Source organism: Trypanosoma grayi (assembly GCF_000691245.1).
Source record: "Trypanosoma grayi strain ANR4 Tgr_77_V1, whole genome shotgun sequence".
In the NCBI taxonomy this organism is placed as follows: Eukaryota; Euglenozoa; class Kinetoplastea; order Trypanosomatida; family Trypanosomatidae; genus Trypanosoma; species Trypanosoma grayi.
Window position 1 is genome coordinate 1 of NW_008825696.1, and position 12,841 is coordinate 12,841.

Consider the following 12,841-nt stretch of genomic DNA (forward strand, 5'->3'; position numbering starts at 1 on the left):
AACTCATATATTTCTGAGGGTGCTTACAGAACAGCAAAAAAAAAGGAAGAAGACAAAAAAACTAAGGAAAAAAAAATTCCTTTGTCTTTTTTCCCCCTTTGTTTGGCTTTTTTCCCCTTTTAATTAGCGAGATGCTACGTCAAAGCTGTCACCATTTGGCTAAAAAGGTCGATGTATGTGTTATAGGTGGAGGCCCAGCAGGTATTGCGGCGGCGTTGCGCGCAGTGGATTATCAGAAAAAGGCCTGTATCGTTGAGGCATCTCGGATTGGTGGAGCGGATCTTTGGAATGGTGCATTACAGTCCAAAACGCTTTGGGAAATGTCGAAGTTTGTCCGGTTGATGAATGGACAAACTGCCAATCGTTTCATGAAATCTCGCAAGCCTCTCCCGAATATAGAGTTTGAAAATGTTCAAAAGGCTGTACAATATGCCGCCGAGTTTCGACACAAACAGATTTTGCAACAACTGGATGCTGTTGATATCGACGTTATACCTGGTTATGGTGCCTTTACTTCTTCAAACAGTGTTGAAGTTCAGTTAGAAAATAGGGAAACGGAAACTGTGGAAGCAGACTACTTTGTTATTGCAAGTGGCGCTCAACCGAGAAAACATGCTTCTGTAATTGGTGATGGCAAGGTTGTTTTTACCTCGGATGATATCATGACCCAACCTTTTCCGAAAAGCATGGTTATCATAGGTGCGGGTGTGATTGGGTGTGAATTTGCCTCTATTTTTGCAAACTTTGGTATGACAAAGGTAAATGTAATTGAAAAGAGCAAGCGCATTTTGCCAATGGAAGATGATGATGTAGCCACCTTTGTTCAAAAGCTGCTCGAAGCCAAAGGGGTGAATTTTCATCATCATTCTGCCTTGGAGAGTAACAAAGTGGAAAATGGAAAGTTTCATTACACCTTACGTGACGTACAAGATAATAAACTTACAACTCACGTGGTGGACAATGCATTGGTTTCCATCGGAAGAGAGCCAAACTTGAATGGGATAGGGTTAGAAAAGATTGGTATTGTGCTAAAACAGGGTAGGTTGCAGAAAGATCAATTTAATCGTGTGGCACCTCACAAACATATTTATGCTTGTGGAGATGTAAGTACAAAAGTAGCTCTTGTTAATGTGGGTGAGTTAGAAGGACGTTCCTGTATTGAGCACATGTACCTTCCTTATATGGAGGGGGAATTTATCCAGAGGTTGGATAATTTATCAACAATTATGTTTCTTGATCAAGAAGTTGCGGCAGTTGGTTTAAATGAACAACAGTGCCGAAAACAAAATATAGCATACAAAATGGCTCGCTATGGTTATGAATTTGTAAGCCGTGCTGTGGCTATGGGGAATACGAAAGGTTTTGTGAAGTTGATAGTAACAAATGATCATAAAATGCAAGTTCTTGGCGTTCGAGCTATTGGACCTCACGCAAGTAGTGTTGTCGAATTAGCTTCACTGGCAATTCATTATCGAGAATCGATTTACAATTTAAGTGAGCTTCACACGGCTTATCCTGCCATGGCACAGGGTTTTCAGGAGTGCGTAAACATGCTGCTAGGATCTTCAACACTAAAACCCAATGTGTTTCCCCAGCTTATTCTGCAAGAGTGGTATCCCCCAAATTTTGAACGAGGTAGGGTGTATCAAGGTGAGTAGTGATGTTTTTCTTTTGCGTTTGTTTGCTTTTTTGATGATCGGCAAGTTGAAACTATTAGAACACCCTTTGCTTGATCTCGTGATGTATGAGGAGCCAGATTCGTGTATGAGGGTGAAACCTATTTTTTTTCCGTTTTTATGACTTCGACGTCTGTTGCTTTTGTAAGGTTTTTTCTCGTTAATTACATTAATTATGAAATACTTTCCTTTTCTACTTCTAAGGAGGGGTCTCGGGATAAATAAATAAATAATATATATACATATATTATTTACTTAGGTAGACTGGTGAATTTGCAAAGTAATTTATGAGCAGTCAGGAACTAGCGGCCTTGGATTCTCAGGAAGTGAGAATAACGGAGGATGATATTGAAAGATCTCTTGATATACCTGTGCGTACTCATGTACGCATCAGGGGCATTCAGAGGATCCACCCCAATGTCATCAGCCGCGACGTGGAGGCTATTAAACGCTCACATACTATAAGTGAGATTAGCAATAACATGAATGAAGCTAGGGCTAGATGGGCTCGCATGGGCATTTTTCGTTCAGTAAACTTTAATTTAGAGCCTACGTTTGATGGGGAACCGAATGATGTTTGTGTCCATATCGATGTTGAGGAATCTAAGGCCACAAAGTCTTTTGGCATTTTTACAACCGAAACAGTACTCCCCGAGCTAACGCTTTCATTGGAAAATATTCTAGGGGGCAGATATTCTGTTTCTGGAAACTATATCCCTCCAACTTCGCGAACCCACGCTGTTTCCTTCTCGATTCGTTCAAATGTCCCGTTTTTGGGCCAAACAGGTGAGTATTATATCGGAAAGCGTGACGAAGCCAAAACGTGTCATCCTGCCACCAGTGAAAAAGTAGAAGAGATACGAGCCACGACCCGAAATGAAAAAAACGGGGTTTTATCAGATCTTTCTATTGGATTTCAGAGGAGACTACTTGCATCAAAAGACAAGCGGGATTTAGGGGAAGATTTACTGAACGATTTTACAACAACATTTAAAGGATATGTCAAACATGAATTGGCTTTGTCAAGTGCGGAATACCACGCAAATCCATTTTTGTGCAATATGTATCCCCTGCCAATTCGCGGAGGTCAGATAAGTATGAAAAATGAACTCGCTGGTGGACCCTTTGGAGGTCAATTTACATTTCTCAAGTCGGAAGTACAAACAGCCAAATACTGGCCATTAGGATCATACTGTAGTTTTCAGTGGAACACCAAGTTGGCTGGGATATGGTCGTACCAACAGGCCAGAATTCCATTAAATGACAGACTATTCCTTTCAACTTGCCACGTACGTGGATTTAAGAGTGTGGGCCCTTCTACAATGGACATTAGCGGAAGAGATGGTGGACGATTTGCTGCTACTGGTGGTAATGCGCTATGGGCAACATCAATCAGTTTGAATTTTCCGTTTCTCTTTTTCCCAAATAATGGTCTGGCTGCCATGCATCTGTTTGCCAACGCGGGAAATTTACAAATGATAGACTCAAAGCCAGAATTATTGGACCTTACTCGATGGTTTCGTTCATGCGCCGCCTCAGTTGGCTTTGGTGTGGTAGTGACAAGAATACCACTTTTTGGTGTTTCACCCAATGGGCGTTTCGAATTGAATTTTTCGATCCCTGTTGGAATTGATAGACATGGCAACATTTCCTGGAGAAATGGTAACAAGAATTTATTTGAGCGTGTGAAGTTTGGACTGACGTGGTCTTCGGCGCTTTCAATTTGAACAGAAGAAAAAAATTTAATTTATTTTTATTTTATTTTATTTTCGCAGGCGCTGATATCCAAAAAAAAGACTTGTGAAGGGGCCGCTTCCCTATATATTTGCTTTTTTTCTTTTTGTGGATTTATTCGCTTTTGTGATTTAGAAGGTATGCTGCGAGCATTGTGGAGTGTGCCCATGGTGACTTTGGGAGAGTTTGACTCTCTTGAGGGGCCAAAGGCGATATGTGTATCAGAATATTACGCTTATCAAGAAATAGATGCTTTTGGTCCCCAATTATTGGAGCTTTCTGCACTGCATGGGAAAATTCTATTTAGCGCTCGAGTGGCTAGTGGACCGTTGTGCTCAGATTATAAGGAGCGGATGAAAGCGGTTGTGGCACGCGTTCTTGCTTCCAACGAATCAACTGAAGAATCTGTAATTATGTTGGATCCAATAGCAGGTGGGATTGCTAGTGTGTCATTTTGCTTGTCAGATATACTTGCACGTGGTGAAAAAAGGCGTTTTTGTGTGATAGTGACGCATCCTCAAAGTGATGAGCTTGTACGTCAATGGCCAGTGCTTTCATGCTTCCTAAAAAAATTATTGGAGGATTGGGTTGCCACAGCGAAAAAGCGCTTGACTTTTGAGTATTCTACGTTTCCTGATTTGGAGAGACGGCGCGAGGAGGCACGCAAGTGCCCAATGCGATCCTTGATGACCTTGTTGGCTCGGAATATGGAATCGGAGGATTCAGTGTTTAGACGCGTACACGTTTTTTTTGAGTGTGCGCTTCCTCGTGTGTTTGGCGGTGAACCGTTGAGACTTAGTGGATGCATCTCAGAGACTTTGATGATGAACTTGGTGAGGCAGCACCTTGAAAAGGAGCTTCATTTAGTAAGTATTGTTGACGTCGATTTAGAGTGCCATCATGAAGAAGGAAGATATATTTCAGTGGGTAACGGAAAGTTACTTACAGCTGGTCGACCTCCAATAGTAAAACCTCTTTCTGTGTGGCTTCTCCAGTTTGTTCAGAACTCGGCTACTGGATTACAAGAAACTGAGCGGCTTCTTCTTGCACTTTTCAGTGGAAACCAAATTCTGATTTATGGGGAGGATAGTCTCCATTGCGCTAATCTGGCACTTTCCTTGTCACAAGTACTACCAAGACCTTTGAGGCGCGTCACGATTTTTGCGGAAGAGTATGTTATGCCATATGAAAGCAGAATTGTTAGTTTTAATCAGCGTCTCTGCGAGAGATATCAAGTCGACAATGCACACATACTTGAAGATGAATTTCTAGAGTCAGATATTGTGTGTGTAAACACCAGTTGCAGAGGCTGTATACTTTCCGTTAACAAGTGTGATGAGCTGTCGCATCCACGCGCTGTTGCTAAAAATAATCGGTCGTCAAAGATAAAAAATACATTGCCTCCACAAATAGTGTCACGGATCACCGATTTGTTCCGTTCGCAACGCTCTGCTAACGTCACCGTGCATACATGTAAGGTGCTTCAATTTCGCCTTGAGCAACTTGTGAATGAGTACGTCATGCGTGGTCGGGTATACAGCAGATTGTTCCAAGAACATGAACTGAAGTGCAACCAAAGGGTATTGGGATTAGCCAAATCGGATGTTTCTGGTCAGTCACGATTCGGTGGCTTGGGTAGCGCAGTGCGGAATTTGTTTACTGGATACGTGTTGCAGACTGAAAACCGTGATTCAGCCTCATCTTCTACTACTGAATACGGGTGTATCACCAAGGGTAACACTGCCTCCTTTTTGAAACTTCTGAAGGAAAGTGGCTTGGATTTGTGGGTGACGTCGAGCACCGATCATGATGCACTTCTCTTCCTTGGAAGCGCATCATGCATGCTGTAATCTTGTCTTCTTTTTTTATTCTAGTGGCAGCTCCGTTGTCCATTTTGGTCTATTCTTCTTGGTGAGTCCTTTTACTTTTTTGGGACCCTGTTGAAGGAGTGTGTATCCAAATAGTTGTCTGACCAATTGATGGGATAAACAAGTGTCTCCCATTGGTTGTTCTGTCTAATCAGAGGCTTTCGAGTAGGGTCCAGAAGAAAGTTAAACATTACTGTCCCATCTCTTACCATTCCCGCCAAGCGGCGGAGTCTCTGCAAGGTGTGAGATTCTGAACTTGCCACTTTCGCAAGTGGAATGCTGATTTGATGGAGAAATCATTATGAATTGGGAACACCCAATTGAGTGGGTTCGACAGCTCGGAGAAAGAATGGAGAGTTTCTGTGAAATTGTCCGATTCTGTTCCTTTCTGACCCATATCGATTTCAGAACAGCTAAAGTCAAGAGAGACGACGACATCAAATAAATATTGATGGGATGGGAGGCTTTCAATAATCAGTGCGAAAAGTTGAAAAGGCATCCAAACCATGTAACTTCTGTTCTTCCTACTACTGATTTCTCATGTAGATGCACAAAAAAATTCTGATCCCCCAAAGTCAATTGGAATAAGTTTCCTTGGCAACTTCGAGAAGCTGCAGTGACTGCTGCAGAAGGGAAAAACAAGGTACCTGATAAAAAAATATGGAACATTCCCAGCTGCTTGATGCCATACAGCAGATGTGGTCTTACTTGGAAAATGCAGAAAAAACATTTCAACTGTCACTTGCAGCTGGTGTTACAGCAAATGGGGGCGATGCGTTCCAGTTCGTTCGTACAACGGTTAAACAATGTGCCGAAATCTTGGATGTTGTCGCTACAGTATCAGATATTCTCGGATTTCCTTTGTCACCACTCAAAGAGAGCGTGAACCTACACTCTCTTTCTGTCAATGTTACCAGTTCTTCAAAAAGTGTAAACGATATTTTCATGCCCTATCTTGATTCAACCTGGAGTCGTTCTGTGTTTTGTTTACAAGGTCGTGTCATCGCGTTGTCACATTACTACCATCATGTACTCAAACACACCGTTCCAAAAGCCCTGAATACCACGCATGCAAGGGACCAAATGTCCTTTACCATCCCTGCATCACAGCCTATAAGGAGCGTACAGGCACCAGTTATGCAGAAGGGTTGTGCTTCTGCCACCACTCCTATTTCTGCTGGAGTACCAAAGCCTTTGGACACTGCGGTGACGCCATGTGCAAAGGGGTCTGTTCCGGCTTCTGCTGGAGTACCAAAGCCTTTGGATACTGCGGTGACGCCAGGTGCAAAGGGGTCTGTTTCTGCTTCTGCTGGAGTACCAAAGCCTTTGGATACTGCGGTGACGCCAGGTGCAAAGGGGTCTGTTTCTGCTTCTGCTGGAGTACCAAAGCCTTTGGATACTGCGGTGACGCCAGGTGCAAAGGGGTCTGTTCCGGCTTCTGTTAGAGTACCAAAGCCTTTGGATACTGCGGTGACGCCAGGTGCAAAGGGGTCTGTTTCTGCTTCTGCTGGAGTACCAAAGCCTTTGGATACTGCGGTGACGCCAGGTGCAAAGGTATCTGTTTCTTCTTCTGCTGGAGTGCCAAGGCCTTTGGATACTGCGGTGACGCCAGGTGCAAAGGTATCTGTTTCTGTCTCTGCTGGGGCAACAAGGCCTTTGGACAATGTGTGGGGCGTTGGGTCCGTGAGGACTATTTTTGATCTTGCCGACTTGTCTTATCCTTATGATTAGGCGCTTTTTAAAGGCTTCTGTGGGGGATGCTTTGCTGGAAGGCTGTGCTGTTTTGTACTGAGGTGCTGAAGGTGCTAAATGTTTTTTCTCTCTTGGGAAAGAATAGTGATGCAATGCTGAGCGATGTGGAGAAGACGATGGTGACAGTGCCAGTGGATGGAGATATTGTTAGTCAGGAAGTTTATGTGGATGTCTCAACTGGTCTGGACGTTGATCCTCATAGTGGTGTTTTCCGCCCGCGTGCCGAGACGGAGGAACTAATCCGTGAGGTTTATCGAGTAGGCCGTGATGCGCTCCCAAAGGAACTGGAGCGGTTTAATAAGTGGATGAAAACGACCTCTCAAAGTGGGGTTGGAGGCTTGTTGTTGCAGCCTGCGTCTCCTGTTCTGACGAAAGTGGGGCAGTCTGGTGACGCTGCGAAGAGTGTGGAGGACAAAGTGGATTGGAGAACGCGCGGTAATGAATCGATGCGGTGTGGCGATGCACGGAAGGCTGCACACTGTTACAGAGAGGCATTACGCCGTGAACCATCGAAGAGCGCTCTGTGGTCGAACAGGGCAGCAGCAATGATTCAACTTGGAAGGGGTGACGCTGCCTTGGCAGATGCAGAACAAGCAATTACACTGGACCCAACGAACGTGAAGGCGTATTATCGAAAGGCCTCTGCGCTGTGTTTGTTAGGCGCTCGGGAGGCGGCGGGGCACGTTGTGAGGGACTGTGTGGAACGGTTTGGTGTGAATGAAGGGTGGATGCTTCTTGGAAAACGTATTCAATCAGCTGAGGGAGTGATGTTGGCGTGCGATCGGTGGATTTGCACCGAAAGCTTTGCAGAGGGCGAGGAGCTGTGTGCCCTGGAGGCAGTACGACTTCCAAGCGCCAATGTGCTTGAGGTGCTGCGATTGTGGGCGAGAAGCGGTGTCCCACGTGAGGTTCTGGCAAAGGAGGCGGCGTACTACGAGGCCCGTGGGTCGGTGCCCTCGTTTCTTCCTTATGATGGCGTTGTGGCGCTGCAAAAGCTTTGCATAAAATTGGCTGCTTTGGATCAAGTCATTCCTACTTCTGATTCGGTATCTGCGGATATTTTGCGTTGGTGCTGCCTCTTGTTGGATGCTGGTGCTGCAGAAGCGGCCGGGGGGCCATGGATGGAGTTTGTTTTCGGTGATGGGTGTGTCTTCTTGGGCGCTGCGCTGTTCCGGTGCGGTACTGCGCAAGAGGGCAACGTCATTCTTCGTTTTGACGAGGCGGCGCAGCTTCTTCGCGTTGCTGCACGCCGGCGCATCGAGCGCTACGATACATTGTGCTCGTTCGGTGAAGTTTTACGCTAGAACCGAAATGTAGGGGGGTTTCTTTCCGATTTTTTTTTGTTTGGTATTGAACCTGGAGATGTCTGTTTCTTCTTTTCTCTGTGTGCTCGATTCACACCTCTTTCTAAATTGAATTTCTTTTTGTGAAGTGGCCCCGACAAAATGACGATGATGAGCGTTCTGGCGAACGCGCTCCGCAGTATTGCGAGCGCGGAGCGCCGTGGCAAGCGCCAAGTCCTCATCCGCCCCTCGTCGAAGGTCGTCGTGAAGTTCCTGCAGGTGATGCAGAAGCATGGCTACATCGGTGAGTTTGAGATCATTGATGACCACCGTGCCGGTAAGATTGTAGTGAACCTCAACGGCCGCCTGAACAAGTGCGGCGCCATCTGCCCCCGCTTCGACTGCACTGCGCGCGACTTCGAGAAGTGGGTGAAGAACATCCTTCCCAGCCGTCAGTTCGGATTCGTTGTCCTGACGACATCACTTGGCATCATGGATCACGAGGAGGCGCGTTCTCGCAATACTGGTGGGAAGGTTCTTGGATTTTTCTACTAAATGGTGCTTGTCGTTTTGCAGCTACATGTTCTTCTTTTGCTTTCGTGAGAATGCCCCTTTTTCGCCTTTTGTTTCACACGAACGTGTGTTGTTGTACTTTTGCCACTGCTAGGGATTGCCTCTCTGTTCTGCCTGCTTTTCTTTTATTGTTTATTTAGACCGTGGTAAGTGTACTGTCGGGCGGGTGACGCTGCCTCATAAGAGAGGAATGGCTGTGACAACAACGGCTATACACGGAACTGAACTTGAACTTATTAGGGCTGGCCTCCAGCGGCATGGCATGGCGTACGCGGCGGAACTTTCCACCTCTACCTCAGTGCTGGTCGCTAGGAGAAACGCAGGGCCCAAGTACCGGGTGGCTCAGCAGCGAGGGATTCCATGCGTAACCCCGGCATGGGTACTGCTGGGGCACTGCTGCATGGGGAAACTATGTGACTTTGAGCTTGGGCGATCTCTCATGGGATTGGAGGTGTGTAGTACCTCCTTGACTGCTCAGGAACGGAATTGTGTCAGGCGTGTGTGTGAGACACACCAGGCCAAATATAACCCCTCGTTAACACGAAACAGTGCGCTGCTTGTAATGCCGGATGTATCACCCGGTTTGAAGGGGAACGAGAAACTAGAATTCGCTCGCAGCAATCACATTGATGCTATACCATACTGTCAATTCATGAAGCAGTACAACCATGCTGTGAAGGCGCGTTGTGGGCCGTTGGCTGTTGCACCCCGTCAGGCCTCTTTGCAGAGCACATCGGACGTTATAGTGTATTGCTCTCCTAGAAGCCTTGTCACAGAGACGGTCATTTCATTACTTCACCAAGCCGTCATGAAGCACGCGCCGATGTTAACATTTCTCACAACACATGTGCTACTGTTGGGGCCAACGACAGAGGTTTTTTATCCTCGGCCGGGGTTAGAGTTCGTGTCGCGCGCGTGGTTAGAGCGTTGCGCGACGAAGCAAGAGCACGTGGATGCGGAGCCGTACCGAGTGAGTGACGCTCAGCGGCCTATAATCACGTTTACTGGTGTGCCACACAAGGAAAGAGCGTCGCTCCGGGCTTCGCTAGAGAGTTCAGGACTACCTTGCTTTGTGCAAGATAATTTTGTATTGGGCGGTACTGTTGATGAATCCATTGGACGATACATCACCACTCATCTTGTGGTTGGTCAAGCTGCGTTGGCCAAATCGTCCAAGGTTGCCGCCCTCGGCTGGCGGATGCACAAGTTGGGGCGGAAAGAGTGTTTCCTGGTAAGTATGGAGTGGGTGTGCTGCTCTCTCCAAACGGGGCGGTGGGTGGACTGCTCCAGTTTCACTCTTGAAGTACCACAACTCTCTGCGTTTGCGAAGCTCTCGTCATGTCAGGTATCCGAAGATGCGGCGAGAGCTGCCAATCGTCTGGAAGAGGAACACGAGGGGGCGTCACAGCCTTGTTTATCGGAAAAGGGAATGCGGGACGACTCACCACATTCGAAGTCCCTGGAGAAGCTCATTCAGGAGTTGGAGTCACGGACGAACGCTCTCGGAAGTGCGCTAACGACGCCGAGCATGGGGCACTCGTGGGTGCCATTGGCTGTTGTGGCAAATCCCAGCGGGAAGACAGAATGCTCATTGGGTGCTGGGGCCAACTCGAGCGTCTCAGTGGCAGCGGCGTGTAGTGGAGGATGCCGTTTACAGGAGAATCAGAAGCAGCAGCAGGTCGAGTCCCAAGTTATTGTCTACGGAAGGGATGACTATGAGTACCCACCAAAGGCGGTGGCGCCCTCACGGCACCACCACCGCCACTACTTCCAGAAGCAGCATGTGTTGTTGAGTGCGGAGGGGACCGATGGTTATGGTCATGGCTCGGTGGGAGACGTTGCTGGTGCCGCCGCGTCTGAGAGAGACAAAGAACAACCAGAACCTTCTGGTCGTGTGTGTTGTATTATGATGACGAAGGCGCTACTCTACATGGATGAGAACTTCACCCGCCTGCAGGCGCTCGGCTGCACTCTCGCCACGTCGGTGGAGGAGTGTACACACTACGTTACGGGGAGGCCCTCCAGGACGGAGTTTTTCCTTTGTACCGTTGCGGCAGGAAAGTGGGTGCTTGCTCCCTCCTTCCTTGAAGAGACACTGCGCACGGGTTGTATCGCCCGCGAGGAGTCGCATGAGTGGCGCCCAGAAATTGCTAAGGCGGCGATGCTGCGAAACTCCGTGGTGGATCTTGTTAGAGCGTGCCAACTCCAGAGGAGGCGGACCGTGCGGCCGTTCTCCTCTTGGAGCGTCATTTTGTGCTGCGCTACGGATGCACGGACCGAAAGTTTCTCTCGCGTCCTTAGGTGTGGTAACTGCAGTGTTATCCGTCCCTATTCCCCGTCGCAGCTGCTGGACATACTGACAACGGATAGAGGTGTATTGCATGACTCTACAATCGTTCTTTCTGACGACAACTTATGGGGCGCGATGCAGCTGGAAACTGTTTCTGTACACGTGCCCGTCTTGAAGATGGAGTACGTCGCCCACTGCTTGTGTGTGGAGACGCCAGAGCCTGACCATTACGTCTTGCAGGGGGCGATGCATGCGCGTAAACGTTCACGGGACCCATGTTGATATATGAGCAGTTGGAGGCGCATGGGTATGCGTCCAGTTGTTAAGTTTTGTCCCTCCTTTCTTTTGTTTCTTTTCTGTTTCACGTCAAAGAGACAAATTCTGATTGCGGTATAAATGTTCCATGTTGTATTGCCGTTCCGACCCTAAGCGAGTGTATGACGACGAGGAATAAATCCTGTTGTGCTTCTCTCACACATGCCCTTCGTCTTTCATCCTTCTCCAATGCCTCACCAGGGCAGGTATGAGCTTGCCTGAGGAGGCCGAGTTGGGGCTCCCTAGTAACTATAGGTTTGAGATCGATAAGTGTGTGAGGCGTATCAAGGAAAAGAATGCCACACGTGTTGCACTTCAGTTCCCGGAGGGGCTACTCATGTTTGCCGCTCCAATTGCAGACATCCTCGAAGAGAGAACAGGTGCGGAGATGGTAATTCTTGGCGATGTCACGTACGGCGCATGCTGTGTGGATGACTTTTCAGCGACTGCCCTTGGTTGCGACTTCTTGATTCACTATGGGCACAGCTGTCTCATTTCCATAAAGGATTGCCTCATCAATAACATGATGTACGTTTTTGTGGAGATAAACTTTGACGTGCAGCACTTCGTGGACACCGTTAAGCGCCTGGTGCCTCCCGCGACAAGATTGGCGTGCATCGCCACCATTCAGTTTGTCTCTTCGATGCGGGCAGCAATGCTTCTGCTTAAAGACCACTTCCAAAATCCGGTTGTGATTCCGCAAAATAGGCCACTCTCGAGTGGAGAGATACTTGGTTGCACAAGCCCTGTTGTGGATCCCACAACCGTCGATGTTGTTTTGTACGTGGGTGATGGACGATTTCATCTAGAGTCATTCCTGATTGCACACCCTACGCTGGATGCCCTGCAGTATGACCCGTATAAGAAAACGTTGTCGAAGGAAAGCTACAACACGACTGAGATGCGTACGCTTCGGCGTGAAGCGGTTGAGAAGGGGATGACGGCCAGAAGCTTTGCACTTATCATGGGAACGCTTGGTCGTCAAGGCAACCCGCGGGTGGTGGACCGCATCATACAAATGGCGGAGCGTCAGGGCAAAACGGTGACACTCCTGCTCATGTCGGAAATCTTCCCACAAAAGCTGGCGAAACTGCAGGATGTCGATTGTTATGTTCAAGTCGCCTGCCCGCGCCTCTCAATCGATTGGGGCTACGCCTTTGACAGACCGTTGCTATCGCCTTACGAGGTGGAAGTGGCTCTCGGCCGCATTGAGTGGGGCGGACCGTCGTACCCAATGGATCACTATTCAAAAAGTGGCGGCAACTGGGCTGTTTATACAGATAAATCCCTTTAGCCCAACACACCCTTGCCACATAAGACCAAGCCAACTAGGGCCACTAAAATTAACGA

At 47.8% G+C, this 12,841-nt stretch overlaps 8 protein-coding genes across 8 annotated transcripts; all 8 read left to right on the forward strand.

Annotated features, from left to right (window-relative positions):
• Positions 1-131: 131 nt before the first annotated feature.
• DQ04_00771000 (putative dihydrolipoamide dehydrogenase) lies at positions 132-1,658 on the forward strand (the record flags this gene model as incomplete). The annotated part of the gene is made up of 1 exon (XM_009309675.1): positions 132-1,658. The coding sequence occupies one exon, from the start codon at positions 132-134 to the stop codon at positions 1,656-1,658; it is 1,527 nt and encodes a 508-aa protein (XP_009307950.1).
• A 305-nt stretch (positions 1,659-1,963) lies between these two features.
• On the forward strand, positions 1,964-3,403 carry DQ04_00771010 (Tob55; the record flags this gene model as incomplete). Its single annotated transcript, XM_009309676.1, has 1 exon — positions 1,964-3,403. The coding sequence occupies one exon, from the start codon at positions 1,964-1,966 to the stop codon at positions 3,401-3,403; it is 1,440 nt and encodes a 479-aa protein (XP_009307951.1).
• A 147-nt stretch (positions 3,404-3,550) lies between these two features.
• DQ04_00771020 (hypothetical protein) lies at positions 3,551-5,260 on the forward strand (the record flags this gene model as incomplete). Its single annotated transcript, XM_009309677.1, has 1 exon — positions 3,551-5,260. One exon carries the CDS (start codon positions 3,551-3,553, stop codon positions 5,258-5,260), a length of 1,710 nt encoding a protein of 569 aa, XP_009307952.1.
• Positions 5,261-5,938: 678 nt separating this feature from the next.
• Positions 5,939-7,009, forward strand: DQ04_00771030 (hypothetical protein; the record flags this gene model as incomplete). Its single annotated transcript, XM_009309678.1, has 1 exon — positions 5,939-7,009. The coding sequence occupies one exon, from the start codon at positions 5,939-5,941 to the stop codon at positions 7,007-7,009; it is 1,071 nt and encodes a 356-aa protein (XP_009307953.1).
• A 26-nt stretch (positions 7,010-7,035) lies between these two features.
• DQ04_00771040 (putative serine/threonine protein phosphatase type 5) lies at positions 7,036-8,334 on the forward strand (the record flags this gene model as incomplete). Its single annotated transcript, XM_009309679.1, has 1 exon — positions 7,036-8,334. The coding sequence occupies one exon, from the start codon at positions 7,036-7,038 to the stop codon at positions 8,332-8,334; it is 1,299 nt and encodes a 432-aa protein (XP_009307954.1).
• A 141-nt stretch (positions 8,335-8,475) lies between these two features.
• DQ04_00771050 (40S ribosomal protein S15a) lies at positions 8,476-8,868 on the forward strand (the record flags this gene model as incomplete). Its single annotated transcript, XM_009309680.1, has 1 exon — positions 8,476-8,868. The coding sequence occupies one exon, from the start codon at positions 8,476-8,478 to the stop codon at positions 8,866-8,868; it is 393 nt and encodes a 130-aa protein (XP_009307955.1).
• Positions 8,869-9,076: 208 nt separating this feature from the next.
• DQ04_00771060 (topoisomerase (DNA) II binding protein 1) lies at positions 9,077-11,458 on the forward strand (the record flags this gene model as incomplete). The annotated part of the gene is made up of 1 exon (XM_009309681.1): positions 9,077-11,458. One exon carries the CDS (start codon positions 9,077-9,079, stop codon positions 11,456-11,458), a length of 2,382 nt encoding a protein of 793 aa, XP_009307956.1.
• A 241-nt stretch (positions 11,459-11,699) lies between these two features.
• On the forward strand, positions 11,700-12,785 carry DQ04_00771070 (putative diphthamide synthesis protein; the record flags this gene model as incomplete). The annotated part of the gene is made up of 1 exon (XM_009309682.1): positions 11,700-12,785. The coding sequence occupies one exon, from the start codon at positions 11,700-11,702 to the stop codon at positions 12,783-12,785; it is 1,086 nt and encodes a 361-aa protein (XP_009307957.1).
• Positions 12,786-12,841: the final 56 nt, after the last annotated feature.